At 40.5% G+C, this 23,910-nt stretch overlaps 1 protein-coding gene across 4 annotated transcripts in view; it reads left to right on the top strand.

The window, feature by feature from the left end:
- iqsec1b (IQ motif and Sec7 domain ArfGEF 1b) overlaps nucleotides 1-23,910 on the top strand; it is a 250,951-nt gene that overhangs the window by 68,695 nt on the left and 158,346 nt on the right. For 2 of the 4 annotated variants that reach the window (XM_086291209.1, XM_086291210.1), the window contains exon 2: nucleotides 2,318-2,347. The exons of the other annotated variants lie outside the window; for them this stretch is intronic. In XM_086291209.1, coding sequence (XP_086147335.1) covers nucleotides 2,318-2,347 — 30 coding nt within the window. The remainder of the gene's footprint in view (nucleotides 1-2,317; nucleotides 2,348-23,910) is intronic. 4 annotated transcript variants of the gene reach the window in all.

Below are 23,910 nucleotides of genomic sequence, written 5' to 3' on the forward strand. Positions count from 1 at the left end.
TGATTCTTTGTAGTGAATGAGATGGAAGAGCAGAATCTTCAGTCACTCGTTCTCAGTCCATGCAGGCAGGGCCAGGACTTTATTTTGATGGGCACAACATGTGGCAAATCACAAGCAAAGACAGACTACGGTCATGCAATTATGTGAAAGGAGAGGGTTGTAAGTGCAATGGTACAGGCCAGGTCCACAGAGAGGCAGAGAGATGGGGAACTGGATTTAAATATAATTGCACTGAGAAAAAGTGAAGAAACAAACAAAGAGAGAAAAGGCTACAAATATGAAAATGTAAAGCTATAAACTGTAAAATGAAGATTTGGCCAAAATAATACCCATTTATAAACCCCATGTATTTTATTCCTAGTATTAATAAATGCATAAAAATTAAGGCTTTTATGAGAACACTGAATGCAAAATTGTTTCTCCGCACACCAACAACTCACAATTGTTAAATTAGGCTAAGATAAAAGGCTCTGAACGAAGAGCAGTTTGGAAGACATGAAAGCCTGCTCTTCTGTCTGGTATTGGATGCAAATTCTAAGAAAAGCTTGGCTATCTGGCATCCTTAGATGAGATCATTAAGTGGGTTTTATCTGCCTTCTTCTATCTCATCCTTGCCAGTTACCAGTTAGTTTAAGGGGGAGTGTCACGTTTCCCCACAGCAAACAGGGGACCCACACTTGCAGTCGGAGGTCTCCCTGCTGCAGTTGCCTTGTTTACAATTTGCCGTTGATTTTGCTTTTGACAGAGGACAGGTGAATCTTTTTGTTGGTCTCACACTGACAGATCATGATTTCCTTTGGGCACATCATCAGTTCTTGCTTACTTTGTTCTTTCTGTTCCCCTCCTATCGTCCCCACTCCCAGCCTCCTTCCGACACTCCCCTTGCTGCACTCGCTCTCCATGTCATCTGAAAACAGTAGTGACAAAGTAGAACATCTAAAGTTCAGAAGTGTCTCATCAAAGCAGCTTTGTACAGGCAGCGTACCATTATGCCATTAGTAAAGGATTTGCTACGCTTCAGTGACTTTGTCTCGGGGAAAAACATGGCATGGATGAAGGTGTCAAAGCACTACCACCTCTGCCAGCATTTGTTTCACCTATCTCTATAGAGTGGAATTCACTACAGTGGAATTCAATACAGATCACACTCATTAGCTGAGTATTGAGCACCAGGAGCCAAAAAGGCTGACAGTTTTTCTACTGAAGGGAGAGTGAAGAAGACAAGAGCCCTATTAGCAAGATGTGCTGAGAAAGACAACCTGCGTATAATGAAGGAGTCCTTCAAGCCACATACGTCTGGCTGGTCTTATGCTCCCTCAACTGGTCCAAAAGCGGTGAAATAGAAGAGTCCCTATCATTTTCCAGAGTGAGGCTGATGGACGTTAATGACACCCTCATCCTTTCAGGGCCTTTTTAACGATGGAATTTTCCTCCTCTGTCTTTGAAAGGATCTGTCCCTTTATGTGACCACAGGCTCTGACATGACATCCTTTGGAATCTGTGGGGAGCAAAAGTCATGCTGGCATCTGTCATTACACACATGCCTACCCACACATCTGGCCAAGGTCAAAAAACCAAATATGTCATGTTCCTTTATAATTTAGGTCATTTTGCTTGTAATTTCCTGCGTGCTTTAAGCTTTAGTTTACGTGCCCATTTCTGACCATCAGCTGCACTGAGACAAAAATGCAGAAAAAGGCATCTGCCAGCTCTTATTAATTTCACATAAAAATCCTCTGAGCCAGACTATGATTAGAGTAAAATGTTGAACCAAGGAAAAACAAGTTCCCTGCAATGTTTGTGGTTTGATCTAGGCTAAAGCAGCTCTGAGGTATCAGAAGAATATTTTGACAGTGCTGAGGTACAGCTAAAGTAAACCTCATGCATAATTTACGCTGCTTGTAAATAAGTATTAAGCAAAGCTACAAAATCAGACTGGATGTAGAAGATATGGTTGGTGTTCTTGTTTTTCTGGCCTGTGGGATTTAACTGTCCTAGACCTGCTGGTCTGGAAAAAGCAAAGAAGGCAGTTTTACTTTTTTAATTGACACCATAATGTTTCACTGAACTGCCTTCAGATATGTATGATACAGAAATCCAGCCAAATATGGCTGCTTTCCCTTTATGAACTTTCATTGTTCATTTTGACCTGGTCAGAAGTGCATTATCTTGGTTTTTGGCTTCAGATGAAGTTGCTATTATCAGTCTTTGCAAGCTGCAAAACAAATGCAACCATTTTTTCTTTTATTTTTTGAGTATGTCGCTATTCCACTTTTAGTTCATTGTTTTTCCTGATTGATATTTTTGTCATTTGCAGATCTGAAAGTGAAAGTCCGAGACGCGTCAGGTATGTGGTGCCCGGCTCGCTGTACATACGCTGTCATTCTTTTCTTATGCCCTTCTAGACGTCTGCTGCTGTGCACTCTCACTTATCAGCACTACCCTACCCATATAACTATACTGCTATCCTCGGGGAAGCAGTGATATCATAGTGCTCCCTGCTGTGTTTTCTCTCTGATTCTTCTTTTCCATCGATAGATTTATTCCTCCAGGACTGTTTTGTTTTGTACTTAAAAAAACACATTTACGTTTCGTATCAAGGACTTTGCAAACTCTGACTGGTTTAAGAGGAGAATTGTATAAACTAGATAGATATCAACTCAAGTTACGCTAGTCCTAACAGATTCACTGATTTTAATGCCAGTCCACTTCAGCTGATTCCCTTCATGCTCTTTAGGCTGCTTTAGCATGGCTGCAGTTACTGCATATCTGCAAAATGCTTTGTAAACCACCTCCACCCCAGCTCCTTCTTTCATGCTGTTTCTGTGGCTATGTGAGTGTTCCTTTGACTGCAGCTGTCCTGGCTGGAATATATTAGGTTCACACACATGAACGGCTGTATATGACTGACCATCTCATTCTAAAATCCTAGCTAATATTATGCTGGTAAGATTTTCATCATAGGATGTGCCTAGCTATAAAAATATCAATGACAAGGCTCTGCTTTCAGCTGATGTTAGATGTTGATTTGGATAACGTAGTTTCAACATAAACAGTACAATGATTGTAACTTCTTAGCATCCACAAGGTAACCCCAGCTCATGGTTATGTTTTTAAATAATCTGTTAAGGTTTTACATGTAGGTGTTCTAGACAGGCCAAAATGGACTGGGGTGTGTCATTAGCAGTGTTGGTCAAGTTACTTGAAAAAAGTAATCAGAAAGTAATTACTGATTACTTCCCAAAAAGTAATCCCATTACTTTACTGATGACTTATATACAAAAGTAATTAGTTACTTAGTTACTTTTAAAAACATGATTTACACCCTAAATAGGTGATAAAGCAATAGATCTTTCATCCCAATTCTACCTTTTCTGCATAATCCATCATATAAAATGTAATCAAATGAAAAAGTCTCTATTTAAAACTTGTTTCATTAGTTTTAATCTTTTAGCTTTATGCATCAAGCAAACATTAAATTATATGCACTCACTCTTTCAAATAGATGCAAGTAAAACACAGCAGAAAATAAGTAAAATCAAAGACTCAGCGGTCTTGTTGCTCTATTTTCACCTGTTTATCAGGAGTGGGGCAGGCGGAGGTTTGCCCTGGTACAGGTCTGTTGCAGCCGTTATGTCAGTGGAAGGCAGTTTCTCTGTGAATTTTACACTATCGTTGCAGCATACTCGGTGCTTGCTCGGAGGTTTAGGGGTTTTTTTCTTACCACGCAGTGAACAGCGGACACTGTTTTTGTCACTTTTTATGGAATCAAACTCAAAGTAAGGTCAGTACTTCCACGCTTTAAACGCTGCATGGTCATACTCTCTCCAGCACTCGATATATTATATTATATATTACCTATTGTTGATCTGCACACAGCTGTTGCCACGAACGTTGCACTCGCTTACGTCATTGTCATGAGACACTCTCACAAAAAAATCACGGTTTCAGTAACGCAGTGTGCTTATGGGAAAGTAACAGTAATCTAATTACCTTTTTTGCAATAGTAATCACTTACTTTACTCGTTACTTGAAAAAAGTCATCAGATTACAGTAACGCTACTGCCCATCTCTGGTCATTAGTACGATCATCTGTCATTCTCAGCTCATCTATGTGCTTGTGCCAAATGTAAAGTCTTTACAATGAACACTGAGAACTGCATGTCCAAATCCCTTTCAGCCTGCAAAAACACCAATGTTTTTTCCCCAAGACAACTCATTATTAACTGGCATACTGCTAGTGATGGTAATAGCTCTCGGTGCTTCTGGAACTCCACAGTGTCCTGAAAGAAAGCAGCGTGTCTGTGTGGGGATGAATTGAAGGCCTGTCCCTAAGAGACGGAGGAATCAGACAACGTTCCAAGTTAATCACAGGGCAGCACAACACTTTCATCACAGCTATAGATGCTCCGGCTGGATGGGGCTGTGACTCTGTAATATGTGCCTGTAGTTCTGATGGCAGATAGAACTGGAGTTACCTGGGATATAAATGGAAAGTTGTAGATGCACCAGTTTGTCAACGCATCAGCCAGTTACTATTGTACTATAGTACCGCTGAAATCTTTAATTGCATATAGTTTGTTTTTCGTAAACCCTATCCCCCTATTATTGTGTGTACATATATACATATACATACCATTTGTCTGATTTAATAGAGCTACTGTGACTACTAGGGGTGGGCGATATAAACGATATAAATTTGGCCAACGATAGAGATTTTGACTATACCGCTCTATCGTGATAGCGCATGTTGATGATGTCATCAAGCTGCGCCTGTTTTGGTCAAAAGCATCACAGCGGCTACAACCATTATCATCTGCAAATTATGCCGGGCGACAGTCATAGCAAAGAGATGAAGCACTTTTGAAATAAGGGGAAAACCAAAAACGTTTTAATTAGTTTCAAAAATCTCTCAGTCAGAACATGGTATGTCATGTTTAGGTGGAAACTAGCGAGCTAACTTCCTGTTAACTTAATAAATTCTGTTTTCATGGATGCCTGGATGTTAAACTTAATCGTTACACCTGGTAAAGCAGCAACGCTGACGATTTTATTAAAGATGAAAGAATTTAGGCCGTTTTTAACTCTTAGTGTTCGTTTCACTTTGGGACCTGAAGGGACGGAGTTTTGGACCCAGATTACTCCGCGAAGCTCCTCACTACGACAGCCGTAATGCTCTGACAATCCATCAAGCAGTGCGGCTTACCAAAGTTGTACTAAAACATTTTTTAACAGATTTCTGCACGCAGAAATCGGTTCGAGGTCAGTAAGCACAACCAGAACACTCTCGATTTTTGAGAAAATTAAAGGACTTTAAGTGTGCCTTATAGTGTGGAAAATACGTTATACAGAAGAAAAGAATATATCGTGATATATATATATATATATATATATATATATACATATATATATATATATATATATATATATATATATATATACATATATATATATATATATATACATATATATATATATATATATATGTATATATATATATATATATATATATATATACATATATATATATATATATATATATATATATATATATATATATCGTTACCGCACGTGCTTCAAATTATATCGCGATATGGATTTTAGGCCATATCGCCCAGCCCTAGTGACTACAATGGACGTAAGCAGCAGTGTTTACTGGGTCACTGTTACAGTATGAGACTGCTATTTACTTTGTACTTTTTAATTTAATTTTCAATACCCCGAGATGATTGTTGGCATCTGCAGAGTAAATAACTTGGGAGCACTGCGGGGAAAAAAAGAACGAAAGAAGGAAAACGGTGTGAAAAAACTCAAAATTTCCTGATAATTTTCTGGCAGTACAAACTGTTGAAACGTGAGGCCAAAGTGAAGAGAAGCATAGAGAAACAATGGCCAACAAACGGGAGAAAACAGAAACTACAGCATGACATGCACTATATAAATATGAACACGATGAGTGAAAAGTACTCTGTTACTCTGTTGCCACTGAAGTATGCTGTTTATTTTTAACAAAATCCTGGTCCCCACAAGTTTGAAGGCATTTTTGAGACTCGAAATGTGGCTTTAGTGACAGGGTTACAGTTAGGTTATGGTTAGATTTAGGGTTAGACATTCATTTTTCATGGTTAGGGTAAGGTTAGGTCCTTTACCCTACACACAGGGTTGACCAGCCAGCAGTCACTTTAGGGGAAACACTGGTAAAACCTTTAACTGAAATATGAGAACCACTCATTTAAATTACATCAAATTGAACACTACACTTATTTGTCTGTCCTGCAATACATGTGCCAAGTTTGAAGCATTGCAGATGTAATAGTTTCTGAGACAGGAGAAAAAAAAAGGCTGACATAGAAGTAGGTTTGCTCCAAACAGCACCTTGGACGTCCAAATGCACAAACAGTGCAGCAGGCAACACGGGACTCACTGCATCCGATTATCAGTTGCATTCTGAGAACCACTGCAAAAGAACCACTCTGACTGTTTGGACATTTCCTGACCTTGAAATTGGTTTTGTGTGTTTGTGTTCTATTTTGGGTTTTGTGGTAATGTGGTGGAAAATGAGAATAGTGATCTCAGAATCACATCCTTTTCAGAAGCACCGTCAGTTTGCTGCATCAGCAAGAGCAAAATATTTTAGAAAATATAAGAATGATTCTTAAAGTCTGTATTCAACATCAGCCCTCAGCCCTTTGCTCAAAAACCTAAGAAAGAATTTTGTTTAATGTGGTTGTTGCAGGACCATCTGTAAATCGCTCTGCATCAACGTAGAAATTAAGGAATTTATAGGTAAATGCATTAAAGGAATGACACTAGATTTTGCTTAGACAGGCTTAGAGTTTGTCTTTGCACTTAGACTGCTTAGAGAATAAAATGGGTTATGGGCGTTAATATACTGCTAATTTAGGTTATGCTTCATATGACATTTGAGGCCAACATAAATAACACACTACTTGTGTTATTGGCTTTTTTCTGTGGTTATAGGCTGACAACATCACATTGATTAAAAATTAGAGGACTTGTGATTGTCTTTCACCAGCTGCTGTGTGCTTGTTTACCCTCTTGAAGTAAAGTTTCTGTGATGAAACACAGCTATATGGACTGTACCAACTTAAGCTAATTAGGGAGGTGTTTTTTCCTTACGTCTGTCCAATTTATTTTGATTCAAGTGATGACCTCTGCTGAAAAAGTGTTAAAATAAGTGTTAAAATCTGCAGTTGCACTTGAGACTGGCTCCAATAGCAATGTTAAAATGTTTAAATTAACAATATTAAGAATCATGTTTATAACCTGCTACAGAAGACTGTGTATAGTTTTTTCCCCTCTTAATAACAGCTGTGTAGGATTATTCTTAAATAACTCAACTGGATACTCGTAGGGCTTAAAATTATGAGCATGGCTACTTTGACAAGTGTTGTGTGACTCCACTGGACCTCTAGTGACACATATAACTGTGAAGCTGAATTTAAGAAATAAGTGCTTAAAGTTAAGGTTTTAAAAACATGTTCAATGTCATCTTCTGTCAGTAAGGAATGTTTTGTCACCAGGTTGGTTGGATGGTTGTCATCAATAGACTTACATTAGTTTATGTTAGCTAGCTATAAACAGAACCACTAATTCAGGAGAATCAGTCTCAGGGGGTCACTTTTGTGCTGGCCCTGGCTGATATACCATGAGTTTTATGTCCAAACCGTGGATATGCTGCCCACTTTCACTAAGTGGTTCTTAGTAGTTTGGCTAGCTGCACTGACAGGAAAATCCTCATGTTAGCTGTAATGTTGGGGTTTGTGAAGCACTTTCTAAATGAGGACTGTGTGGAGGAGAGCCTGTTAGAGCCTCTAATACTGTACATGAGAGTTATAATGAAAATCTTTAAACTTTATAGTATTAGATATTGTGCTGGAGCAGGGAAGCATTCTCACTTCTGTTGGAAAGGATTGCTAACACCTGATGAAGCATACAGTCACAGCTCATGGGTTATGTTTTTATATGTTACTGGCCCCATTCTGAATACATTAAAGTTTGGAATAGGCTTGATACATTACGCAGTTGGCCAGCCAGACATGTTTCTGATATCACAGTTCTGTGAAGCTGCAGGTATGGTGAAAGTGGAAAAGGATTTCATCAGCCTATAAAAAGGCAAAGACTTACAGGACTGAATTGTTGACAGAGTAAAGCCTCTCTCTTTATCAGGTCAAGCATAAACTCTCATGAGCTTATGCTTGGGAAGGATATTGAAGCTTTGTAACAGCCTTCAGTGCACTAACAGAACCTCATTCCAGGAAAATGGAATTACCTCAGCTGTAAGCAGTAGCCCCACTTTAGCAGAAGACAGTGTGGGATATTGAGGGGAACAGGGGGTCTTTGTGTGTGGTGGCTTACAGAAATCATCACCAGCTCCTGAGAGATGACTGTCAGCTGTACTGTTCCACTTCACGTCTCCACTGTGGGACTTAAAAACTGTCAGCAGTGTCTTATTGCAAGATCCTGCCTGTGGCTGCGTTAGCTGCAGTGGCGTTTTGATGAAACAGTAGGACACCATACTGATGACTCCAAAGTGGTGGTTCAGATTCACTCCGCTGACAGGAAAATTACTTTTTGTCCATTGACCACAGAGGTTAGCAAATTACCAATAGACCTGCCACTCCACTCTTAGAAGCTATATGAGCTAGGTTTTAACTATGCAGCAGAGTGGAACAGAGGTGGGAGTGAAGGTGTTCAGGCTGTACATTCAAAATTTTAACAGCAGATGGATGATAGTAAAGCTGCAGTGTCTGTTGTCTCTGTTATTAAATTTGCAGTGGAGTGAAAGTAATGAATATATTTGATGATTATTTTTCAGATCTAGCAGCTGGAATGCAAATATTTACTCCCCAAACAAGAGCTTTTCACTCTTTTCTTTTAATCTGAGCTTTGTATTTTATATTAGTCTCAAAGGAGTCGGACATGAGAAAATGTTTTGTTTGTTTTACTAGATTTGGAGAGAAGGGTCTGGCTGCAGCCACTGTGGAGCTCCACAGTAAGCAGAAACACGTGACCTCGACAGCAGGTGGAAACACGTGACCTGCATAGATTCAGTGGAAACTGTCAAGTGGATCATAAAGGCTGGGACAGAGTCATTCATATAGATGCCCAATATTGCTGCATGGCTGAGAGCGGCCGGTTCGAATCCGACCCATGTGTTCACTGTACCCTTTCAAATAAAGTCATAAAAAGGCCAAAAACCCAACATGGAATCCTAACCATACTGTGGAGGTAACGTGTTTCTGCCTACTGTGGAGCTTCACAGTGGCTGCAACCAGGTCCTCTTGGATTTGGAGGGATAGATCTTTTCTCAAGGAGAAGTGTCACACAAGTGTTGCATTTCCACCGTGTCATCCCTGGTGACAACCCCCAACGCTAGCTCAAAACTCAAAATCTTATGGAGTCGTTCTTTGTTTCCTGATTGTTGAAACTTTTGAGAATAGAGTTGTTGGTTTGTTTGTTTGTTTTTTTTTGGGGGGGGGGGGGGGGGGGTTGCTACAGTGCTAATCACTGCGCCACCAAAAATACATTTTTTATATACTATTTTAATAGCAAAGTGTTAGGGTTAGAGTCATGTACTGATTCTTATATAATGCTTTTCTACTCTAGTTGAGCGCTTAAAGCACTTTTTAACATGCCTCATTCAGCTGCTTTCTATCTGAACTGCAACTGTGAGCAACTTCAGGTTCAGTAGCTGGCCCAAGCATACTTTGGCACAGAGACTGGAGCATCCAGTTATCACTAATCTTCCAACCTTCCAGTTAGTGGATGATTTTAAATATTGATATTTATTTATTTTTGTGAGTTATCCAATAACTAGCACTGTGTTAATCTCTTAAAATCAATCATGTCACTGGCAACCCATGTGAGGAAACGACTGGAAAACTAGGGTATATTACAATTGCAGGGAAATTTCCTGAATGCATTTTGACAAACTATTTTATTTTTACATTTTTTGCATTTGCAAATGACCTAAAACAAACTACCCGCAACCCTAGACAATGTGCCAGTAGCCTGATAATCTCATCAAAGCATTTTGCCGATGCTCATTTTCATGAATCTAATTGGCTAGTTTTGTTGGCAAATGATTTGACATTTTATTTCTCCCAACACAGCTCTATCCACTCACCAACTGTCAGAGATGAAGAAGTTGCCACCAAACAATCCAAAGAGAGATCAGTTTGAACTGAATAAGAAATCTGAGATGCAGATCGAGAGGTCCGGAGCTAATTATAACTGATACCAGCTCATGCTGTGCCACATCAAGGAGATCAAAAATACATAGATCAATAAACAATTGAAGACACGTTCTTCTAATTTGCCTGATGGCAGTCCAAGAAAGTTAAAGGACATTAGCATACCCCATGTATTCCCATGTCACCTTAGAAAATTGAAGGGTCAGAATTGCTGCAGAAGGTTAACTGTTAATAGTGTCATTTTATTTATTTCTTTATGACTGTGCCATTGATATTCATTTTAATAGCAGGCTTCAGGATAGCTATGACAATAGCTAAACCAAGACATTGGACAGAGTGAGAGAAAATATGGTGTGTATCCAGAACTCAAGGTCGGATTTGGCAGCGGGGAAAACCCTAACTTCTGGCAGAGGAGTGCAGCTTGTGGAAAATACTCATAAAACCCACATAATGAATTCTTTGTGAGTCCCATGGACTCTCTTTCAGAAAGAAACCAAAGAAATACACCTCTGCACTTACTCGAGTAGTCATTTTTAACCATTATCTAACAGAGAAGAAAAATCTCTTTTTTTGGAAGTTTGCTAAATTGCCCACAGATACAGTAGGGGGAGAAAATTATTTGATCCTCTGCTGAATTACAAATTCACTTCCAAAGAAAAGAGTCTTAATTTTTGTAGTAGTCTCATTTTATTGGAGAGAGACAGAATATTAACCAGAAGTCTGTGGAAAAACAAACACATGGCATAAAAGTTATCAATCGATTTTCCAATGACATTAAGTGTTTGCATACCTACAACCCAGTCAGAATCTTGGCTCCCACAGATTGCTTGTGTTTCCATAGGTTTCGTTACTGCGTAAACTTAAGTTTTAAGTAGTTATAGTGTACTTTTACTTTACATTTACATCTCCTGGCAAAACACAAACATCTATTCTGCTCCTGTGCTTATATTTGACTTATGCATTGTATATAAAGCTGTGTTACTACTATTGTACTGTAATGCTGCTATAACTACTAACACCTTGTTTTGATGGATTCACACTTCAAATTAACTTCAAATCAGTGTTTGGAAAAGAAGCAAAATGCCCTCTGTATACATGTTGCTGGCTAAGCATCCTTCTAAGTGATCTTAGGAAGAGACTGTCTTAACACGAAATTAAGGTATCGAGGAGTAATGTTAGAAAAAAGGCTGAAGATTTTTATCAAAGTAAAATCTATATGAATATCTAAAAATATGTATATATTAGGGGTGCAACGATACACAAAATTCACGGTTCGGTTCGGTTCGGTTCGATACTTTGGTGTCACGGTTCGACATTTTTTCAATACAAAAAAATGTTCATGCTTTTTTAATTTGTCATTTATTAAAATTATAAATATATATTTTAACTCAAACGTACAGTTTTTAAATTGAATGGTGCTGAAACAACAAACGGATAAAATAATAAATCTATCTGATCGAGGAATCACTCATCTTTGGAAAAGAGAGTTTATTACAGAGAAATGTCTCTTTCCAAAATAAAAGCTATACTATACGCTTCTTCTGGGCTATATTCTCAGCAGCATATTAAACATATCAGGTCCCCATAAGGAGAATCCTGTGCTAACGGCTGTCTAAATGACTCGGGTAAAGTTTGTAGCATGCGTGCTTGTTGTTTTTGTCTGCTTCCACTTGTCTTTGCACTAGGATGCTGTCGGAGTAAATGTGCAGTCAGATTTGTTGTGTTCCCACTAGTGCTGTCAGCGTTAATCTGAAATGACGTTAATGCCACAACACGGCGAATCTCCGTTAACGAGCTACAGCGGATCGCCCCGTGCGTGGGGCTGGACGGCCAACACGTTAACGAGCAAACTGCGCTAACGCAGTAGTTCCCACCCATGTAATTGAGCATTGCGTGGCACATCCAACATACTGTTTTACTTTAGTCCATGACTCGCTTACCTTCAGGGTCATACGTCACATGAAAACCAAAATAATTCCAAACGCCAGATCTGAATGAGGGTGGGGGAGGTTCAATTTGCCATGTTGCAACGAGCTTAGCTTCTGTCTTGCTAGCTTGCGCTGTGCTTAGTGGATCTGCGCTCGACAGTGCAGCCTAGGCGGAGTAGTCGAAGGCAGATCCACTGTGCGCATAACACAGACAGCATCTTCAGAAGAAAAGTTGATAAAATAAATTAAAATTTAGTATTGTTCGTACCGAACCGAAAGCACTGTATCGAACGGTTCAATATCGATACGAGTATCGTTGCACCCCTAATATATATGTATGTAAGTGTGACATGTATCATTGAAATGATCAAACTGTAAATTCATTGAAACTATGCAGCCATCCAATCAGTTTTTACAGCAGAATTCCATGTCAGCCACCAGCAGCATTCTCGAACCACTTCTGATATGATTTTTTATTTTATTTAATATGTAACAAACCAGATTGCTGTGGGGCCACAGCAGTCTCAGGGTGGACAGGTTGCCAGTGTGTCGCAGGGCCAACACATGGACACAGACAACCATTCACACTCACATTTCACACCTTCGGGGAATTTAAAATGACCAATTAGCCTGTTTACTTACTCATTTATGAGAACAGTCACTGTGCCTCAGTGGCCCTTCCTGTGCATGGCTCCTGACCATGCCATTGTAGCGCTGCTATGTTGTTCTCATTGCTCTGCTATGGTACTTGGCAACTCTTTTGAATGTACTATGCTAGAATTTCCCTTTCCTTGCTCAGTTTCTGGTATATGACTTTTTTTGCCATGATAGAGAAGTGATATAAATAGTAATGGTTTCAACATCACCTCATTTCTTTAATGCAGTATATGGAAATGAGACTGCTTCATATTCCTTCATTTTGCTGTTGATACCAATCTTCCTTTCTTATTGCTTTCATGAAGGACTCTCCAAACCCACTGCTGCCTCTACATGACAATTTAATGAGCGCCCCGAGTAACAAACTCAAATTTTGTTTGTTGCCTTTGTTGGGAAGGTAAAATTGTGACGCTCACTAATAATGTGAGTATGACCTGAAGTGAAATCCACGAGTGTTCTAACACCCTGAGTGTTTTAACATGCTGAGGTTAAGAAATGGATTTGTCGTCAGAGTTATCCCGGAGATTATTTTGTAACAATAATATATGGCACACCAGCTTTTCAGCCTCAGCTTCCTTTCGTCTAATTGCCGTACCACACTGCCTTTTGTCTGCAACAGATGGTAATATCCATGAAATTAAAGCTACCCCGATAGTGTGATGGATTTCATTTCTTGTGCTTTTTAACTTTTTTGTCCTTTATCTCTGATTTCAAACTGCTAATAGGAAGAATGTGGGGCCTTCATTTAAAGCCCTGTATTTCCAGTTTTTACCAGATGTGAAAGCATAATATTGTTTTACCTTGTGACTCAGCGTGTGTGTGTGTGTGTGTGTGTGTGTGTGTGTGTCTGTGTGTGTGTGTGTGAATGGTTTTATGATCCTAGAGATGTCTGTTGCTGCATGAACTACCAAAGGAGATATTTTGGTAGGCAAGCAGTCACCAGCATTTTTTTTAGATGTGGACTCCAGAGGTTTGTTTTTCATAGTTTCATGTCATTCAGCTTTAAATTACAAATAGGTTGAATTTATTTATTTATTCATGTTTATTCAGACATATCTCTCCATTGTATTGCATTGCTCTATTCGCTTTTCTCTTTTTTGCCTTTATATAATCTTAACCTTCAATATTCGCTGCTTTTCTCGCTCTCACTTGTGTCACCTACTCTCTCTGCCCTGTCAGCAGCTTCATGGTTTTCTCTCTCCTTCTCTCATTACTCAAGCACTCCACCACGCTGAGCATAAAAGAATATCAGTAAACAAGTGGTGTTTTTCTTCATGATGTTCAGGAATGGATTATTCTCTATTTCTGACCTGAATGACAATGATTATTAAATCAGGAAACACTGACTCATCTCTTTCACTACTATATAGTCTACTTCTCTCATCTGACAGCTTCTCGTTCCTCGGTGCTCTCAGATTCTTTTTCTTTTCTACAGCTGTCCAGGAAACTGATGAATGTCAATGCCACCCATCCTCTCACTCACTGTGAATGGCTGTGAATGACAACTGACTGAAATAACACTGCGCACAATCTATCAAAAACGACTTCTTTCAATAATAAGCAAATATACGACCTGAACACTCGATATATTCATCTTTCTGGTGTCTACTTAAATTACAGCACAGCATAAATCACTGACATTGTACTCAGACTTCAAGTGAGCTTTCTGACAAATACGACTTAATACATATCTTGTGGTTTGTTGGAAATGTTCATGAAAAACCTTGTTAGAGTTAATTACCTTTCAAGCTAACTTGGCTAAGATGGTTAATGTTACTGATGTTTTTTACACACACAGGCGTGCATACATATACAGGGAGTGCAGAATTATTATGCAAGTTGTATTTTTGAGGAATAATTTTATTATTGAACAACAACCATGTTCTCAATGAACCCAAAAAACTCATTAATATCAAAGCTGAATGTTTTTGGAAGTAGTTTTTAGTTTGTTTTTAGTTTTAGCTATTTTAGGGGGATATCTGTGTGTGCAGGTGACTATTACTGTGCATAATTATTAGGCAACTTAACAAAAAACAAATATATACCCATTTCAATTATTTATTTTTACCAGTGAAACCAATATAACATCTCCACATTCACAAATATACATTTCTGACATTCAAAAACAAAACAAAAACAAATCAGCGACCAATATAGCCACCTTTCTTTGCAAGGACACTCAAAAGCCTGCCATCCATGGATTCTGTCAGTGTTTTGATCTGTTCACCATCAACATTGCGTGCAGCAGCAACCACAGCCTCCCAGACACTGTTCAGAGAGGTGTACTGTTTTCCCTCCTTGTAAATCTCACATTTGATGATGGACCACAGGTTCTCAATGGGGTTCAGATCAGGTGAACAAGGAGGCCATGTCATTAGTTTTTCTTCTTTTATACCCTTTCTTGCAGCCACGCTGTGGAGTACTTGGACGCGTGTGATGGAGCATTGTCCTGCATGAAAATCATGTTTTTCTTGAAGGATGCAGACTTCTTCCTGTACCACTGCTTGAAGAAGGTGTCTTCCAGAAACTGGCAGTAGGACTGGGAGTTGAGCTTGACTCCATCCTCAACCCGAAAGATGACCACAAGCTCATCTTTGATGATACCAGCCCAAACCAGTACTCCACCTCCACCTTGCTGGCGTCTGAGTCGGACTGGAGCTCTCTGCCCTTTACCAATCCAGCCACGGGCCCATCCATCTGGCCCATCAAGACTCACTCTCATTTCATCAGTCCATAAAACCTTAGAAAAACCAGTCTTGAGATATTTCTTGGCCCAGTCTTGACGTTTCAGCTTGTGTGTCTTGTTCAGTGGTGGTCGTCTTTCAGCCTTTCTTACCTTGGCCATGTCTCTGAGTATTGCACACCTTGTGCTTTTGGGCACGCCAGTGATGTTGCAGCTCTGAAATATGGCCAAACTGGTGGCAAGTGGCATCTTGGCAGCTGCACGCTTGACTTTTCTCAGTTCATGGGCAGTTATTTTGCGCCTTGGTTTTTCCACACGCTTCTTGCGACCCTGTTGACTATTTTGAATGAAACGCTTGATTGTTCGATGATCACGCTTCAGAAGCTTTGCAATTTTGAGACTGCTGCATCCCTCTGCAAGATAGCTCACTATTTTTGACTTTTCTGAGCCTGTCAAGTCCTTCTTTTGACCCATTTTGCCAAAGGAAAGGACGTTGCCTAATAATTATGTACACCTGATATAGGGTGTTGATGTCATTAGACCACACCCCTTCTCATTACAGAGATGCACATCACCTAATATGCTTAATTGGTAGTAGGCTTTCAAGTCTATACAGCTTGGAGTAAGACAACATGCATGAAGAGGATGATGTGGACAAAATACTCATTTGCCTAATAATTCTGCACTCCCTGTATATGTATATACAGCATCTCACAAACGTCAGTACACTCCTCACATTTTTGTAAATATTTTGTTCTATAACACTGAAGATATGACACTTTGATACAGTGTACAGCCTGTACAACAGTGTAAATTTGCTGTCACCTCTAAATAACTCAACACACATCCATTAATGTCTAAACTGCTGGCAACAAAAGTGAATACAACCTTAAGTGAAAAGGTCCAAACTGTGCTCAATTTCCCTTCCTGTTGTCATGTGGCTCGTTAGTGTTACAAAGTCTCCAGTGCAGAGAAGGTGTGTTGAATCTGGTGTTATTGCTCTCACACTCTCTCATACTGCTCACTGGAAGTCTAACATGGCACATCATGGCAAAGAATTCAAGGATGCAAGGATGTGAAAAAGAGAAATGTTTCTCTACATAAAGATGGCCTAGGCTATAAGAATATACTCAACACCCTGAGACTGAGCTGCAGCACGGTGGTCAAGACCATACAGCGGTTTAACAGGACAGGTTCCACTCAGAACAACCCGCACCATGGTCGACCAAAGAAGTTGAGCGCACGTGCTCAGCGTCATATCCAGAGGTTGTCTTTTGAAAACAGATGTATGAGTGCTACCAGCATTGCTGCAGAAGGCGTGGAGGGTCAGCCTGTCAGTGCTCACACCATACGCCACACACTGCATCACATGGCTGTCGTCCCAGAAGGAAGCCTCGTCTAAAGATTGTGGCGTGGGTGTGGTCTCTGGCCAGCTGCAGAGGAGGGGTGATGCAGTGAGCTCCCGGGGCGGCGCAGGGGCGAGGTGAACAGGTGTGCTGGGATCTGACAGTGATTGTGTCTCTTTATATGTCGGCAGTGACAGTCGGAGGGGGAAAGCGGACGTGACAGCAGAGAGAGAGCGGGAGTGTCTGTGTCCCAGTAAACAAACCACAGTATTAAATAAAAGTTCTGCTGTCGTCATATTCAATTCAATTCAATTCAATTCAATTTTATTTATATAGCGCCAAATCACAACAAAAGTCGCCTCAAGGCGCTTCATAGATACAGAGAAAAACCCAACAATCATATGACCCCCTATGAGCAAGCACTTTGGCGACAGTGGGAAGGAAAAACTCCCTTTTAACAGGAAGAAACCTCCGGCAGAACCAGGCTCAGGGAGGGGCGGCCATCTGCTGCAACCAGCGTATGTTTCTTGGGTCCCACGTTACAAAGATAATGTACAAGAAAGACCAGAACATTTTGCTGAAGACAAGCAGACTAAGGACACGGATTACCTGTGGTCTGATGAGACCAAGATAAACTTATTTGGTTCAGATGGTCTCAGGGGTGTGTGGTGACAACCCGGTGAGGAGTACAAAGACAAGTGTGTCTTGGCTACAGTCAAGCATGGTGGTGGGATGTCATTGTTTGGGGCTGCAAGAGTGCTGCTGGTGCGGGGAGCTACAGTTAATTGAGGGAACCATGAATGCCAACATGTACTGTGACATACTGAAGCAGAGCATGATCCCCTCCCTTCAGAAACTGGGCAACAGGACAATATTCCAACATGATAACAATCCCAAACACACCTCCAAAAAGACCAGTGCCCTGCTAAATCAACTGAGGGTAAAGGACTGGCCAAGCATGTCTCCAGACTTAAACCCTATTGAACATCTGTGGGGCATCCTCAAATGGAAGGTGGAGGACCGCAGGGTCCCTAACATCCACCAGGTCCGTGATGTCATCATGGAGGAGTGGAAGAGGATTCCAGTGGCACCCTGTGAAGCTCTAGTGAACTCCACGATCAACAGAGTTAAGGCAGTGTTGGAAAATAATGGTTGCCACACAAAAAAATGAAACTTTGAGCACAGTTTGGACATTTTCACTTAAGGTTGTACTCACTTTTGTTGCCAGCAGCTTAGACATTAATGGATGTATGTTGAGTTATTTAGAGGTGACAGCAAATTTACACTGTTGTACAAGCTGTACACTGACTACTTTACATTGTATCAGAGTGTCATAACTTCAGTGTTGTCCCATGAAAAAATAGAACAAACTATTTACAAAAATGTGAGGAGTGTAGTCACTTTTGTGAGATACTATATATCAGGAACCTGACCTGTGTTGCCACAGTTCTCAATAGCCTGAGTACAACAGAACCCTCTGGTGTTCCAAGGGTGTCAATTAGCAGAAGTCAGGTCTGTCAGCAGGTCTACTTTTAACCTTCTCTTTTTCCTTTGACCTCCTGCTGTCTCCTTCGTCCCTGGGGTGAGAGCAGGATGAACCATTTTTAACTTCTTTGACACACCAGGTCACACAGGGTTGATGCATTACATATTATTCCAGCTGAAAAGTTGCTCTGCTGGCAGAAATCCACTGTTTTGTATGCTGACATTGCATTGTATAAGAAGAAGCACCCCCAAGGATAACTTGGCTGTAGAAGTGGTTATGGACTATCACGTGGCATCAACACACCTGTGTGAGGAAATTTCCCACGGTCATGACTGTGTTCAGCTCTGCTCTGTCTAACTTCTCTAAAAACAGCCCTCTTACACTAAAGGCACTCACTGTTAACACCAAAGTCTTGACATTCATACTGTCATGAGAAATGTCAACTTTTGTAAAGCTACCATAACACGTTACTTTTTAAACAGTGTTTTTAGGCTTCTTGCCTTTGTTAGATTGCTTAAAATTTGAATCGTCATTATGGCACTAAATATGCAGAGACATACAACAGCTTGACTCAGGGCAGGAATGGACTGCTGAAGCAACTAGGACTGTTTTCCTCAGAGAAACTGTGGATGCAAGTTCTCACGTCCACGGGAACAGCAACATAAGATAAGATAAGACTTTATTGATCCCACAACGGGGAAATTTTTGCGTCATACAGCTCTGCTAATGTGTTTGACAGAGGATGATAAATTGTAAAGGCCTGACTCTTTGACACATTCCGTTTTGTTCGGCGTTCCCCTGAAAGTTGTATGTTATCCTTCATGAACTGCGCTGCCTGGCGGGCTGGCATTCCTAATTGTGCTTATGTGTTACGAGGCCTCTGTTTATTTTTCCGTTCCTTGATCTGCTCCTGGGGGATAAGGAGATATAGGCAGTGAATGCACTATGAAGCGATTCTTTGAGCCTGTGGCGATGACGAACGACACAGCCGAGTGGCCCAGTTGTAAACAAAGATTCCCCTGTAACACAGATTCCAGACACTCATGCTCGAAAGTGCCATAAACTACAATAATTAATTGAGAGGTTTTCCTCCTTTTCCCCCCTTCCTCCTTACATGGTAATAACTGGATAGTAGGCTCCATGAATAATTAACTCTTTGTATTTACTACTGAGGCTTATAAATGTCTCTCCCTCTGGACTCCAGTGATGCAAAGCTGATGAGAGAAAAGAGATGGCGAGAACGATAGTGGGAGGCACACCACAGCAAAGCCGATTTCCAAAAGCCTCACGCTGAATCAGGAAAGGTTAATTGGATTCCTTCAATATTTCACTCTGTCAGATTAATCACCATTTTTACAAATTTCACTTTTAGCAAAAACAATAATCTGATCTTGTCATAATCAGCACACGTCAATATTTTAAATCTATCAGGACATGAGTTCCCTGTTGTGTAAGAGCATTTGCCTTAGAAAACACAAACCCATAGACTAAAAGAATATCAGGATATCTGACATTAGAGAGCTGTGGCCCTCTTGTTTGAGTAATGCCATTAGTAAGCATGCTTACGGCTCATCTAGAGGAAAGAAAAAGATTTGGATTTTGGTATTATGTAAAGGAAAACCGCTTAAACCTGTTGTTTGAGTAGCACAGCAAACAGCCGACTCTGTGTTACATAACTAGCGGATGTTACTCATCCAACAGGAACAAGTTAAGAAGTCACAGTGGTTTTTTTTTTGTAATTGTTGTTGTTGTTTTTTCCTGAAGACTGTGCCGTCACACGCCCATGACAAAGTTCTTGTGTCCCGTGTGCTGCAGCAGGGCTCGGACACCACCACCACAGATGGTGCTGGATCGGCCACGGTGCAGCAGTTTCCAGAGGAGCTGACCTTGTTGTAGTGTGCTGATTAAGAGAGGGAGCATACAGTATTGACTCCTCACCGACACCATTACCAGTGGAACCTGACCCCCAACCTCCCACACCCTCCTCCTCTCCCTGCTCTCTTCTCCCTCAGGAAACCAAATGCAGATGATTGTTTTTTTTGTACAGTCAGTGTGGCTGCAGTGATGCATGACCCTGAAAGTAAATAACTCACTGACCAGTGTTTGTTGCCTCTGCAGTGGGGGATGGGACAGGTCACTTTCAAAATATGCAACTGCTGTAACATGCTCCACCCGTGTTTGGAGACCTTAGACTGTATAGAAAACACGGTGGGCTCACAAAATATCGTGGTTGTAGCTGTATAGTGATTAGTAACAATGTAAATTGCATTTACAGACAAATGTAATGATGCAGTGTGCCTGTTTTATAATACAGACACACTGCATGTGATCAGTGGGAGAAGTCAATGAGTGAATCTAATCATCATCATCAACTTTTATTTTAATAGATGTTTGCTACACTCTAACCGAAGCCTGACCATGAAAACCATGTCTGGTGTCATTGTAAACTTCACCACAGTACTGCAAGCTAACCAGAGTGCTTTGGACCAAACTGTACTATAAAGGTTTGATGCAGTTTGAATAACATTAATTTACTTTATTTATTTTTTGCAAGATGTTTTACGAAACACAATTCAGCAGAAAGTCTCAGTTTTTGATTTAAAACCTTTAAAATAAATTGGGACGGTAAGATTTAAATTTCGCGTTTGCTAAATTTCACCTGCTGATCAGTGCTTATCTTTGCAATATCCCACTTTTACAACTTCCTCCATCTCTCAGTGTTACACATTCATCTGTTTTTTCTCTCCCTGGGTAACACAGCAACTGCACACTAGTGAAAAACTGCACAGAAACAGTTTTTGTGTTTAGTAATATTTCTTCAGCTGCTTAAAAAGCTGTTTGAAATTACCTGCAACTTAATCTGTTACTCGCTCGCTCCTCTTTAGTGGCATTAACTGGTTGATGAAACACCAGCTGTAGCTTTAAATCTGTACCATGAACACATCACAGGGATAAAAAGAAAAAAAGGATCTGTTGAGAGTGTAAGTGGGTCATGAGATGCTTTTATTTATTTATCTTTATCTCTGAGCAAAGTATCTCCATGCCATCATGAAAAAAAGATCATTACAGTAATATACATCAAATGTGTGTCAGTTTTTTTGCTAATTGACTGAAGGTGACAGAACACTGTTCCAGATCATTTGGCGCTGTCACTTGGTGTTTGCTCGCTCTGCGGTAGAGTATCACTTCCTGTTCCTGCTCAAACACAGTGGTGTTTCTGAGTAGCTTATTTGCTTAGCAATTTAATTAACAACTTTTAAATACATTCTTCTTTCATAGTATAATTTTCACGTGCTTCATCCGAAGCACACTTTCTGTGTACTCACTACCTAATTTATAGCCTAAGTATTCACTCACTGTCTGTACTGTTTCGCTAGCTTAGCTTAGCTCGTAGCCGACTCATTAGCACCATGGCTACTTCACCTGTCCATCCTGCACTTTCTTGCTCATTGTGTCAGATGTTTAGTTACTCCTCGGCCTCCTTTAGCAGTAATGATATCTGTAACAAATGTAGCATATTTGCAGCTCTGGAGGCCAGGATTACTGAATTGGAGACTCGGCTTCGCACCCTTCATTCACCTGTAGCTAGTCAGGCCCCTGTAGCTGGTGCAGCCGAAGATAGCATAGGCCCCGCTAGCTGTTCCCCGGCAGACCCCAAGCAGCTGGGGAATCAGGGCGGCTGGGTCACGTTGAGGAGGAAGCATAGTCCTAAACAGAAGCCCCAGGTACACCACCAACCCGTTCATGTGTCTAACCGTTTTTCCCCACTCGGTGACACACCCGCCGGGGGTCAAACTCTGGTAATTGGTGATTCTGTTCTCAGACATGTGAAGCTAGAGACACCGGCAACCATAGTCAATTGTCTTCCAGGGGCCAGAGCAGGCAACATTGAAGGAAATTTAAAACTGCTGGCTAAGGGTAAACGTAAATTCAGTAAAATCATAATTCTCGTCGGCAGTAATGACACCCGGTTACGCCGATCGGAGGTCACTAAAATCAATATTGAATCGGTGTGCAACTTTGCCAAAACAATGTCGGACTCTGTAGTTTTCTCTGGTCCCCTCCCCAATCAGACCAGGAGTGACATGTTTAGCCGCATGTTCTCCTTAAATTGCTGGCTGTCTGAGTGGTGTCCCAGAAACGATGTGGGCTTCATAGATAATTGGCAAACCTTCTGGAGGAAACCTGGTCTTGTTAGGAGAGACGGCATCCATCCCACTTTGGATGGAGCAGCTCTCATTTCTAGAAATATGGACAAATTTATTAAACCCCCCCAAAATATGACTATCCAGAGTTGGGACCAGGAAGCAGAGTTGCAGTCTTACACGCCTCTCTGCAGCTTCTCTCCTCCTGCTACCCCCCCAAAAACCCATCTCCACAGAGACTGTGTCAACTCCCAAACAGACAAAAAACAAACTAAAAACCAGCAACAAACGACTTAAACATAAACAATTACAAAGAAAGAACAATACAGTATCCACATCTGAACCAAAGAGTAAAACAGTGAAATGTGGATTATTAAATATTAGGTCTCTCTCCTCCAAGTCTCTGTTAGTACATGACTTAATAATTGATCAACAAATTGATTTACTCTGCCTTACAGAAACCTGGTTGCAGCAGGATGATTATGTTAGTTTAAATGAATCAACACCCCCGAGTCATTCTAACTACCAGAAACCTCGAAGCACAGACCGAGGGGGCGGTGTGGCAGCAATTTTTCACACCAGCCTATTAATTAATGAAAGACCAAGACAGACTTTTAATTCATTTGAAAGCCTGATGCTTAACATTGTCCACCCCAGCTGTAAAACTCAGAAACCAGTCTTACTTGTTATCATCTATCGTCCACCCGGGCCTTACACAGAGTTTCTCTCTGATTTCTCAGACTTTATATCTAATTTAGTTCTGACCTCAGATAAAATAATTATTGTGGGTGATTTTAACATCCATGTAGATGCTAAAAATGACAGCCTCAACATGGCATTTAATCTGTTATTAGACTCAATTGGTTTCTCTCAAAATGTAAAAGAACCCACCCACCACTTTAATCACACTCTAGATCTTGTTTTAACATATGGCGTAGAAACTGAACATTTAACAGTGTTTCCTGAAAACCCTCTCCTGTCTGATCATTTCCTGATAACATTTACATTTACAATAATTGATTACACAGCGGTGGAGAGTAGACTTTATCACAGTAGATGTCTTTCTGAAAGCGCTGTAACTAAGTTTAAGAATATAATCCACCCACTGTTATCATCTTCAATGCCCTGTACCAACACAGAGCAAAGCAGCTATCTGAACGCTGCTCCAACAGAGGTCAATTATCTTGTTAATAATTTCACCTCCTCACTACATACGACTCTGGATACTGTAGCTCCAGTGAAAACTAAGGTCTCTAATCAGAAGTACCTGACTCCGTGGTATAATTCTCAAACACGTACCCTAAAGCAGATGACTCGTAATCTGGAGAGGAAATGGCGTGTCACAAATTTAGAGGATCATCATTTAGCCTGGAGAAATAGTTTGCTGCTTTATAAGAAAGCCCTCCGCAAAGCCAGAACATCTTACTATTCATCACTGATTGAAGACA

Source organism: Aulonocara sp. 'chitande type north' Nkhata Bay, linkage group LG5, assembly GCF_057382095.1.
Source record: "Aulonocara sp. 'chitande type north' Nkhata Bay isolate Kocher_YH1m ecotype deep benthic linkage group LG5, A_spYH_male_GT1.1, whole genome shotgun sequence".
Lineage (NCBI taxonomy): Eukaryota > Metazoa > Chordata > Actinopteri > Cichliformes > Cichlidae > Aulonocara > Aulonocara sp. 'chitande type north' Nkhata Bay.